At 36.6% G+C, this 12,281-nt stretch overlaps 1 protein-coding gene across 33 annotated transcripts in view; it reads right to left on the reverse strand.

Moving 5' to 3' along the window:
- Nucleotides 1-12,281, reverse strand: part of KIF27 (kinesin family member 27) — a 92,730-nt gene that overhangs the window by 15,131 nt on the left and 65,318 nt on the right. For 29 of the 33 annotated variants that reach the window (XR_015170148.1, XR_015170141.1, XR_015170144.1 and 26 more), the window contains 3 exons: nucleotides 10,420-10,596; nucleotides 4,453-4,668; nucleotides 1,082-1,288 (listed from right to left, as the gene is read on the reverse strand). Coding sequence is in view for 21 of the 33 variants with exons in the window: in XM_086416810.1 (XP_086272936.1) it covers nucleotides 1,082-1,288; nucleotides 4,453-4,668; nucleotides 10,420-10,596 (600 nt within the window). In the remaining 12 variants the exon portion in view is untranslated. Of the gene's footprint in view, nucleotides 1-1,081; nucleotides 1,289-4,354; nucleotides 4,669-10,419; nucleotides 10,597-12,281 lie in introns of those variants that run through there. The other 4 variants (XR_015170143.1, XM_086416808.1, XR_015170147.1 and 1 more) reach the window with 2 other exon arrangements.

The raw sequence follows: 12,281 nt of genomic DNA on the forward strand, positions 1-12,281 counted from the left end.
AATAAGTGACAGAATTTTTTCAGCTATAAATAGAGTTTGGCCTGAGACTTTACTTTTAGTTCAGTGGGTTCCTCTTTGCACTGATATAAAAACACTTCAGACAATATCTGTGTCACAGTAATTGTTAATAACATAAAGACCTTCTCTCCAGAAAAATACTAATCTCTATAAAGGGTTCTTAAGATCAGAAAAATCCACTGACCTTGGCCCTTGCACTAAGACCACCACAAAAGAGTTATCTGTATCAAAGCCTCAGACAATATGCACCATCACTTCTGCCCTCCAAACACCCAGTGATGGGATGCACTCACATCAATGACAGAAGTGTACTTCTGATAGTCATTATCCAAGAGGAGGGCTGTGTATAACACTTCTCTTAATTTGTTCATCTTTATTTCACTTGTCTCACAGAATTAGAACTTTATTTTAAAACTTCAGTGTTTTATTTTTCATTAATTGTCTATTATCTTAAACTGAATATATTTTTCAGAGAGCAAAAGTAATCTACTTGCTTAACATTTCATAATATATATCTTAAGAGAAGACATTGGAGAAAAGATGGATATAATTTTCAGTGTTATGAAACATCTCTATCAGTGAACTGTCAAATCTGTATAAAATATCTTAATTTATATTAAGCACACCCAGGTTAATGCCAAAATCGATCACTATCTTTGTCACTGATGTACCATTTCATCTCTATTTCAGTTCATAGAGTATGATGAGAAAGTACAGGTACCCCTACCCAGCAATGAAGGAAAGGGAACTCAAACCTGGAGGGTCCCTTGCTTTTTCATGAATGCTAAGTAGGAACAACCAAATTTAGAAAACATCCAACTAATAGTGCCTGAAGAATACTTGGATTAAATTCTTTGGATTTTAAAACTATTTCAAAAAGCGTCCTCCTTTCAAGAAACCCTTCAATTTTAAGAACCTCACTAGAATTTAGGCCTACAATACTTGGATAAGCACAAAGATTTCAGATGACAACATTCAGTACTGTAAAGTCTTCATATATGTGAGCTGTATACCCATCTTGATCCCTACTTATAAGAAAACCCTCTGTCCCTGAAAAACAAACCTTATTGAAATATCTGAAAAGAACAGCTCTAATCTCAACAGGACTCAGGCAAATTAGTTTTTCTAAGACATTTGCTTCACTATGAGAGAGGTTTTGAAATGAAGCTCTGAGCAAGTTTTGGCGACTCTGGATACTTTCGTTCTTGTATTCAATTGCGGCTTCCAAAGCTTCAATCCCTTCTTCAAGTTGGAAAAGAACATGTTCTTCCTAGATATAATACAATAGAAATCACTCATTTTAAATGAAATAGTATAACTTAGACTTTGTCATATTCTAAGATCTTACTATGCTATTTGGGTCTAATGGACATTATCATTCTTCTACTCTTCCCTTAAACCAATCCATGGTGGCTGCCAAATAAGTATCATGAATTGTGCTGTATTTTCACCATTAAACATTACAGCATTTTTAGTTACAGAATTCCTCATAAAATAGAAACTCAAATGTTTCTTGAAGAACTGACCCTCTAGAATCCATATGGCCAACAGGTATATGAGAAGATAGATGCTCAACATTGCTAATCATCAGGGAAACGCAAATAAAAAACCACAGTGTGATACACACCTGTCATAAGGGCTATCATCAAATAACAAATGTTGGTGAGAATATGGAGAAAAGTGAATTCTTATACACGGTTGGTGGGAATATAAATTGGTTGCAGCCACTGTGGAAAACAGTGTGGAGGTTTCTCAAAACACTAAAAAAGAACTACTATATGACCTAGCAATTCTACTCCTGGGTACATATCTGGGAAGAAAAACTAATTTGAAAAGATACATGCACCTCAATGTTCATAGCAGCTTTATTTACAATTGCCAAGGTATGGAAGCTACCTAAGTGCCCATCAACAGATGAATGGATAAAGATGTGGTATATATACACAAAGAAATACTGCTGCTGCTGCTAAGTCGCTTCAGTTGTGTCCGACTGTGCAACCCCACAGACGGCAGCCTGCCAGGCTCCCCCATCCCTGGGATTCTCCAGGCAAGAACACTGGAGTGGGTTGTCATTTCCCTCTCCAATGCAGGAAAGTGAAAAGTGAAAGTGAAGTCGCTCAGTCGTGTCTGACTCTTTGCGACCCCATGGACTGCAGCCCACCAGGCTCCTCCGTCCATGGGATTTTCCAGGCAAGAGTACTGGAGTGGGGTGCCGGAATACGACTTGGTCATAAAAAAGAACAAAATTTTGCCATTTGCAGCAGCAACAAGGATGGACCTGGAGGGCATTATAGTAAGTGAGTCAGACAGAGAAAGACAGATGCTGTATCACTTACATGTAGAATCTAAAACTTACAACAAACTAGTGAATACAACAACAAAAAAAGAAGCAGACTCACAGATACCGAGAACAAGATAATGGTTACCAGTGGCAGGGCACATAATAGGGGCTGGGGAGTGGGAGGTACAATCAACTGGGAGTAAGACAGGCTATAAGGACATATTATACTACACAGGGAATATAGCCAATATTTTGTAGTAACTGTAAATGGAGTATAACCTTTAAAAATTGTATTAAAAAATAAATAAAAATTAAAAATGGACACTCTACCACTCTGCAAACATAATTTGCTCATTCCTATCTCTATGCCTTATTTAACAATGTTCTATCTAAAATGACCTTCTTTCTTATATCTATCAATACATACCATGTTTTTCATAATCCAGCTCAAGATTCTGATTCACCAATGCTGCCTTAATTCAATCTTCCACCAAATGATCACTGCATTGCTTTGGATAAATAATGTATTAAGTATAGCTTTATTAGGTTTCCCTGGTGGCTCAGTGATAGAGAATCTGCCTGCCAATGAGGAGACGTGGGTTTGATCCCTAGGTGAGGAAGACCCCCTGGAGAGGAAGTGGCAACCCACTCCAGTATTCTTGCCTGGGAAATTCCATGGACAGAGTCTGGTGGGCCACAGGCTGTGGGGTCGCAAAAGATTCGGGCATGACTTAGTAACTAAACAACAACAAAATAGCTTTATTACATTATCTATAACTTGATTTTTATATTCATCAAGATTTAGAGTTTTCTCATCTTTCTGTCTCTTCTCAGATGGAGTAGAATTCCTCAGAAGCATAATGTTTTCTACTTTTTTGTTTCTTCCATAGGGCCCAGGAACTGTCCTGGGCACTCAAGAATTCCTTAAATGCTCAAATGTTTTGCTGAATTTTAGCCTCTCAGACCTTTAGATCTGCAGGGCTGGGGGTTGACTTTGACAGCCTTGAGGGGAAAACCTCATTCTGTGGTTCTTGGCAAAGCTACCCAAATTAAATTATAAAATAGGGCAGTAGAAGCTCATGATGTCACATAACCTCCAGTCAAGTTTGTCTTCAATTTCTTTCATCAACTCAATGAACAATAATGTCATTAAATCCTCTCCCCTGTTCCTTCTTAACTAGCCCCTTCAACTTCTTCTCATACTTGCTCAAATCTAAAACACTACAAGATACAGCAAGGTGATTCCCAGCCACTTACTTTTTGTTAGTAATTTTCCCTTACTTTGGACATTGACCATAAATATTTGCAGAGAAAATCCAGGCTCAAAAGTTCATCTTTGTCTGATAAAATAATAAGTTATGGTTACCACTGCCAACTGAAATAAAATTTTGAAAAAAAGTCTGGGACAATTTGGGAGCCAATAAATGCAACACCTTTTACATAGTTAAAAAAATAATGATGAAGAGAAGCCACTGCTGCTGCTGCTAAGTCACTTCAGTTGTGTCCAACTCTGTGCGACCCCATAGATGGCAGCTCACTAGGCTCCGCCGTCCCTGGGATTCTCCAGGCAAGAGTACTGGAGTGGGGTGCCATTGCCTTCTCCAAAAGAGAAGCCACATGTTCCCTTAAATGAAAACTCCTAAAAGGTATTTCTATTGGGGGTTGAATTTTGCATATCTACTTGGCTAGAACTTAGTGTGGAACAATGCTCCCGTACTTTCTAAAACAACCCTTAATGCTCTAGGCCTTTGTTATAGATGATGAATTACCAAGTATCACACAAGAAAGATGCATAAAGAAAAGGTGCCCTCTTTAGAAGAAATGAGAAAAAGAGTCCCTCAAATCATTTTTTGTGTTCTGTGAAAACCTCAGCTGAGAAAGGCCATACTCAAGGCACGTGTGAGTCTCCCTATCCCTGGCAATGCTAGGAAGGGGCCACATTCATGGACCTCCATGAGAGGACATCACAGTCTCTAGTCAAGCCTGGCTCGTGGCACCAAACAGGTACCAAGGAAATTCAGTACATCTGACAAAGTCTCAAGGAAACAAAGTTGATCAGGTTTATCATTTTTATGTTTCGGTAACAAAGGTGAAGGAAATCATCCAAGTGATCCATCATACAGTACTTCCAGTTCCAAAGCATACTGACTTACTTCAGGTGATAACACGCTACCATTTTTAAGTTTCTCATCCACGCTGTTTCTTTGTCTCTGCAGCTGATCCTTTTCTCTCTGGAGGGCTTGTACTTGTTCTGAGATCTTTATTTTCTCCTCAGCTGTGCTGCTCTGGAGCTGCACATTCTTTTCAGACAACTCTTGGTCCAACAAGCTCAGGCGAGTTGATATTTTTAAACTGTCTGTGTTCAAAGCCTAAAAAGATAATCAACCAGACACCCTAAGGTCAATTATTAGAAATACAGACTATAAATAAATCAGAAAAAAAACAGAAAACTACTATGTGAACATATTTTTAGCTCTTACATTATTATTTTCTCCCTTGGATTTTTTTGGGGGGGCTTCATTTTCTAAGCCTTAAGTTGAATGTCTTTTTTTAAGTGGAGATTTAAAAATAAAGTTTTTATTATTTATTTGGCTGTGCCTGGTCTTGGTATTTCATCAAAATAATTATATGTATATACTACCTTAAGGTTTATAATTTTTTTAAAAAGAAGTCTCCTACACCACCCTTTCTCTGATTCCTGCTCCCTAGAAATGACCATCTTTAACCTTTAAAGCTATTTCTTCTGGTTTATGTCCATGTTTCTAAATAACATTACCAATTTTAGATACTGTCTACTGGTTGTCTATTATGAAAGATAAGGATTTGGCACTCTTATGCCTCCTTGTCTGTATTTCCCCTCCTTGTATTCTCCCAACTTAAGTTGTATTACGGTTTTTATTTAAATCAATAGTTTACATGACTTGGTGAATATTATTCATAACTGAACTATCTAGGACAAAATGATCATATTTCCATCTGGAACAATTTTTTTTTTGTTACCTTGTAACTAATTCTTTTCCAATAGAACTATAAAATTCCTCTCAACATTATTTTTTCAGTTGATCAAAACTTAATCAGGGAATATTTTCATTCTCTTCTGGAAACATTTTGCCTAGAGTCTCCATCCTCCTGCTCCAAACTAGACTATAGTTGTTCCTGGACTTCCTTTGGTACTACTGAAAATCTCCAGTTAGAGCACATTTTCTGGGTCCCAAGTCTTTCTTTTCCATAGCTTGTGTCCTCATATTTAAGGAGCACATCCTCTAGTAGTTTCCTGAGACAGGCTAGGCTATAGATAATTTTTTTCACCTGAAAATGTCTGTATTCTACCTTACCATTTCATTTATAGTAGTCTAAAAAGAGAATCTTTGCTTGGATACCATTTTCCTTATGAGTTTTAAGACTGCTTCAGGTCTTCTAATGAAGAAGGTTGAGAACTCCAGTGCCATTCTGACTCTCAAGATTTATACAATGATATGCTTTTGGTAGTCTTTGCTATACCCTTGATAAACTATTTCAACCCAGAATTTCATATCTTCAGTGTTGGCAATTGCTTGTAATATGTCTTTGATAATCTCCTCTTCTCCTGTTTCCTCTGTTTTATCTTTCTGGAATTCCTGTTACTTGGATGATGGACTTTGTGGGTTTATCTGTCAATTAAATTTTATTCCTCTTATTTTCTATTTATTTTTTATTTACTTTTTGAGATGTTTCTTAACATTATCCTTCAGAGCTTTTTAATTTCTAAAAGTTCTTTCGTGTTTTTCATAGCCTGCAGTTCTTGCTTTATGGATGGAGTATCAGCTTTTACCACCTTCAGGACATTAGGATTTTTAAAGTCTTTTCAGCTCCTTGTTCTATCTTTAATTTTTCTGATCATCTTTTTTTTTTTTTCTTTTGTTTTGGCCTCCATCTTTAATGTTAGTAGCATTCCTGAGATCTCCATCATACTTAAGAGTCAGGTATTAAAATGCTGAAATTGTGGTGGGTTAAGATTTATGACAGTACGAGATACCTGGAACCTGGACACTTAGTTGGGGGCTCCCAAATGTAAATTTTTAGGCTATTTTTTCCTGGGACTGTTTCAGAAAAATCTACCAGTCTTCTGCTGGGAAGTATAAGTCTGGCTGCCTGCATTTTGGGATATATGAAGGGGTTAGGAAATGGGTATCTCAGGATTCAGACTTCCATTCATTCCCTGTTTATTTTGACGTACCCCAGCCCTCTGCTGTACCTGGTTCAATCTTCAGAAAATAAATCATCTAGTCCAGAATTAGAAAAGGATGGTTTCCGAACCATGCCCTGTTTTCATTCTCAGGCCTCACTCCTCCCTTCTAAAATTCATGGTCCCTTCATTTCTGAGTTTTTTTTTTCATGTTTATGTGAATTATAGCTTGTGAAGCTGTTACTAAGAAAGCTAAAGCTAAAGGCTTGACTCTCACTGGTGTCCCTCATCTAGGCACTTGGATTTCAGCTTTTTCTGCTCTGCTAAGCCAGTAACCACTTATCTATCTGCTTTCCAGCTTACATTTTTTTGGTAACCTTTTGTCTTCTGTTATCTCCCCTACTGTTTTTTCCCTTTATGTGTTTATAGGTTTTTTTCAGTAATAGCTTTACTAAAATATAGTTCATACACATCAATTTAAAGTGTATAATTCAATGGTTTTAAGCATATTTGCAAACTTGTACAACCATCACCATAATCAATCTTAGAACATTTTCATCAGTCTCTCAGAAGAAACCCCATGCCCACTAGCACTCATTCTATTTCCTCGCCAAGCCCTGATCCAGTTCTAAGTAACCAGTATTCTACTTTCTGTCTCTATGGAATTGTCTACTATGACTGACTTCTTTCATTTAACATTCATTTAACATGTTCTCAGGGTTCATCCATGTTGTAGCACGTATCAGTGCTTCATTCCTTTCTACTGTTGAATAATATTCCATTATATGAATGTGTACCACATTTCGCTTATACATTATCAGTTGAAGGATACTGGGTTGCTTTCATTTTTTGACTATTACGAATAATACTGTTATGAATATTCATGTACAAGTTTTTGTGTGCACTTATGTCTTCACTTGATTTGAATGTACACCTAGGAGTGGATGCTAGGTCATTTTATGTTCAACATTTTATCCAAAGTAACTGCACCATTTTACAATCCCACCAGCAATGTGTAAGAGTTCCAATTCCTTCACATCCTCACTAAAATTATTTTTCTGATTATAGTCATCCTAGTGGGTATGAAGCAGCATCTCATTTAAATTTTGATTTGCATTTTCAGGATGACTATGATGTTGAGCATCTTTCAACGTGTTTAACAGCCATTCGCAAATCTTTGGAGAAATTTCTATCTGAATCCTTTGCTCGTTTTTAAACTGGGTTGCCTTTTTATTACTGAGCTTTTAAAGAGTTCTATATCTGTTCTAAATACAGACTTAATGATGTACAAACACCTTCTCCCATTCTATGGGTTATCTTTTCATTTTTTGAATGGTGTTCTTTATATTACAAATGCTTTTAAAATTGATGAAGTCCAATTTATCTAATTTTTTCTGTTTGTGTTTTAGGTGTAATATTCAATAAACCACTGCTTAACCTAAGGTCACAAAAAGTTATACTTATGTTTCTTTCTAAGATGTTTATAGTTTTAGCACTTATATTTAGGTCTTTGATTCATTTTATTTGTATATGGTGTGAATATAGACTTTTTAAGATAAATCTTTTTTTTTAATTTACTTTTGGCTGGGCTGGGTCTTTATTGCTAATGGACCTTCCTCTAGTTGTAGTGAGAGCGGGCCACTCTAGTTGTGGAGTGCGGGTTTCTCACTGCGGTGGCTTCTCTTGTTGTGGAGCATGGGCTTTAGCATGTGGGCTGCAGAAGTTGAAGTTCGTGGGCTACGGGGTACAGGTTCAATAGTTGTGGCACACAGGCTTAGGTGCTCCACAGCATGTAGGATCTTCCTGGACCAGGGATCGAACCTGTGTCTACTGCATTGGCAGGTGGATTCTTTACCAATGAGCCACCAGGGAAGCCTTGAATATAGGCTTTTTTATACTATGTTTCTTGTCTGAAATGCATACGATCACATCTTATAGTATTTCTTAAATACTGAAAAAATATGTAATATGCTTTGTTTTATCCTTTATAATATCCTTTGTCCAAACAGAACCCTGAAATATGTCTCAAGTTTCTCTTCTGTTTAATTAAAACTATCTTCAAAGAATCAATTTTGCTATGATCTACTGTGGGTTTCATTTATTTGTACTCTATGCTTACCTCAGTATGTTCTTACTTCCTAAATATTACATCTCGTTGAAACTGGAAAACACCTATTTTCTTTTCTTTGTTTTTCCTGCATCATAAAGTAAATGTATTTCAGGAATAAGTGTTTCCTTCTCACTCCTTTCTTTTTGTCCTTTTTTCTTTTTTGATACAGAACATATCATAAAGGTCCCAGGTATTTTCTTCTATTTATTCACTTGATACATTGATTTGTAAATCCTCTTTGCTGTCATTATATCTTTCTTTTTTGTGGGGAGAGGGGCAGCATCTAAAACCTGACCCTGACAGCCAGTGTGGACAAGCTACCTGGATGGAGCAACAGCAACTAGGCTGGTTAGAAGGGCTGCCCCTACCCCAGTGTCCAATAGCCTGCTGCTAAAAGCTATCTTGACGTGTTTGGGAAACAGAAGACAGAGGAGAGCTAAGTGCAGATCTTGTCCACATGTTACAGTAAGGTGGAGAAGTTAAGAACATGTCACCATCACCCCAGACCTAGTGGTACATCTATGCTGGATGAAAGGCAGGTTTTTTTAATAAAGAGGCAGAGCTTATTCCATGATTCCATGACTGACCCAGACTCAAGGTCAGCTGGAGGCAAAGGTTTGCGCAGAAAGTCTTTTTTTACAATTTTTAAAAATTGAAGTATAATTGATTTACAATGTTGTGCCAATCTCTGCTGTATAGCAAAGTGACTCAGTTATATACATATATACATTGTTTTTTATATATTCCATAATGGTTTATCACAGGATATTGAATATAGTCCCCTGGGCTACACATTAGGATCTTGTTGTTTATCCATTCTAATGTAACAGCTGGGATGTACCAACCCCAGGCTCCCAGTCCATCCCTCTCCCTCCCCCACTCTCCCTTGGCAAACGCAAGTCTATGAGTCTGTTTCTGTTTTGAAAACAGGTTCATTTGTGCCACATTTTAGATCCCACATACAAGTGATATCATATGGGATTTGTCCTTCTCTTTGTAGAGAAAGTTTTCTTAAAGTCTAGGGCAAGTCAGCTTTATTTTCAGACGCTATTATTGCTACTGCTATTATCAAAAAAACTTCTCCTGGTCCTTATAATACTTCTACAGTCATTTTTCAAAACCTGAAACTGAGGCAAAGTCCTTCATAAAACCACTTATCTGAATGGCTCATAAAACCCAAGTCCTACAACAAAAATTTTTGTAAAGATACTCAACTCTTTATAAGTATAAAAAAAAACAAATCTGTATTATACAAAGTCTTCTTTCTTTTATAGGAATTGTGATTAATAGTATAGTTAGATCATTTTCAAGTCTATTCTTCCACATTACCAATGATCACTCAACCTTCACCCAATGTTCACTCTCTAATGGTACAGATTATTTTTAAAATGTCCATTAAGGCTAATAATAGAGGCTTCCATAGGAAATGGCAAGCAAACTATTCTAAATGGTTACATAGTTTCTGTTTGGGATAATAAAAAGTTTGGAAATAGATAACAGTGATGGTTGTAAACACTGAATGTAATTAATGCTGCTGAGTTGTACACTTTAAAATGGTCAAAATGGTAAATTTTATGTTATGTATAACACACTACAATTTTTTAAATACCACCAAAAGTTAATAATAGATAACTCATACTTGGTAGAACACTGAACATTTTACTTCAAAACTGCAATAGATTTTACTGATGGTCATTAAGTAAGCACTAATAAGCCAAATACACTGAAAACCAGAAAAGTTTTCTTTTGGTTTCTAACTTCACAGTGGTTTGATTTACCTTATAGAAAAATAAATATCAATTTATGGCTTACAACCAGAGTCAAAGAGCGTATTAAATAGAATACCTGACTAGATCGCAACTTCTTACTTTCCAGGTGGCTCTTCTCCTGTAACAGGGCCTCCTTCTTTGAAACTATGGCCTCCCGTTTCTTTAAGTCTTCTTCCAGCTCCTCTAATTCTTGGCGTTGGTTCAGAACTTTCTCTACTTCTTCATCTAACCATTTCTTTTGCTTATCCAATTTCTAAATTAAAAATCCAAAGAAATGTTACAATTTGTTTTTCTTCACCATAAAATTTATATGGTAATAATATAACTTCAGACTGACTAAACACCTTAAATGAACAGCGAGAATAACAAAATAGTGTCTGTCCAAAATTGTCAAGAAGTAAGTGGTTCTAAGTTAACATCTTCCTGTGTTGTTTTATAAGGAGTTAAAATTTATTCCTTGAAAATGCTTGAGTCTGGGATTTTTAAGGCTGACAATTTTCTTTATATATACTGACAGTCAATTCTGAGAACATGCTGGAAATCTTGTCTGTTCCAGAGGTGCTTACCTCCATCTCAGCACTAATGAATGAGCTCCTTGCCTGACTGCAGGGACAAAGCTTTTTGCTTCTCTAGCCCCAGTGCCTGCTATACTGCCTTGCCCATGATTGACTTTCAATAAAACGTTATATGAATGACTGAATGAATTTCTGATTCAATTAACCAATGAGGTGAATAAATGAATAGCCATAGTGGAAAGACATAGGTGATAAGGCATGAAAATCTACTCTGCATTATAACCTGTCAACATCAAATAATTACAAAATAAATTGAGCTGTAAAGATTTCCAAAACAAGCCTCTCAGTATTATCTTAAGCTAAGGGTACCTAGAAATAAGTACAAACAAAAATGTGAATGGAATAACTGTCCAAGATGGACTCTACCAAGTGCCCATCTGCACTGCGACAGAGTAATGAAGCAATGCTTCCTAAATAACAAAAAAAACAAATCAATATAGTACTATTTTCCAGTTCTTCTCAAACTTGATAAAAAAAAAAAAAACCTGTTCCCAGAAACCTATATTAAGACAATAAGACAGTGAATATGCACGAGAAAAAATGAGCAAAGTGGCCAAGGCAAAGTGAGATCCAGAGTCCAGAGCTCTGTAGTTTTTCATCCAGACTTAGATAGTATGGTCCTATAAGCAACAGCGCATGTGAATAATACTAAACCCTAAAATAGCAGCTCTACAATCACTAGAACAGTAAGGATATCCCAGAACAACGATAGAAATACTTTAGTTTTGTTATATCCAGTTATATCTTAGAAACTCCACACATGAGACCCTATGAAGACTAGCAACTAAAACATATTCTACAAACATTTCTTGACTGAGTGGGGTTTGAAAGTTAAGTAAGAGATCTTCTGTAAGCTCCATTCCAATCAAAGAGAAACCAAAAAATGATGACTGTTGATAATAAATGTTATTATATACAGCTAACTCCTAGGTATATGTATGCAAAAATGGAGAAAGGGATTGGTTCTGTCTGAGAAATGGAAGTAACATCAATGCCTGCCTCAGAGTAGGCAATACTTCAGCTGTGCTTTGAGGACTGGGTGCTGTGCTGTGCTTAGTCACTCAGTCGCGTTGGACACTCTGCGTCCCCATGGACTGTAGCCCGCCAGGTCCAGGGAAGCCCTTGAGGATTGGGTAGCAGTCTGCTAACGTAATAGGTGTTTTAGAGAAACAATAATAAATGAGTGAATTTTCCTGCCCCGGAGATAATAAAGTTATGATCCGTGCAATTCACAGTATCTTAGTAAGTTTTCTGAAAATGTCTTACTTTGTCTCTTCTCTCTTACAGTAAATAGTCCTACCACACAGTGCCAATTTTAAATACTTTCTTCTTATAAAAGAGTTTCATATCAAAACAAGGTCCT

Source organism: Bos grunniens, chromosome 8, assembly GCF_055505025.1.
Source record: "Bos grunniens cultivar Pamir isolate PY7600 chromosome 8, Bosgru_T2T1.0, whole genome shotgun sequence".
In the NCBI taxonomy this organism is placed as follows: domain Eukaryota; kingdom Metazoa; phylum Chordata; class Mammalia; order Artiodactyla; family Bovidae; genus Bos; species Bos grunniens.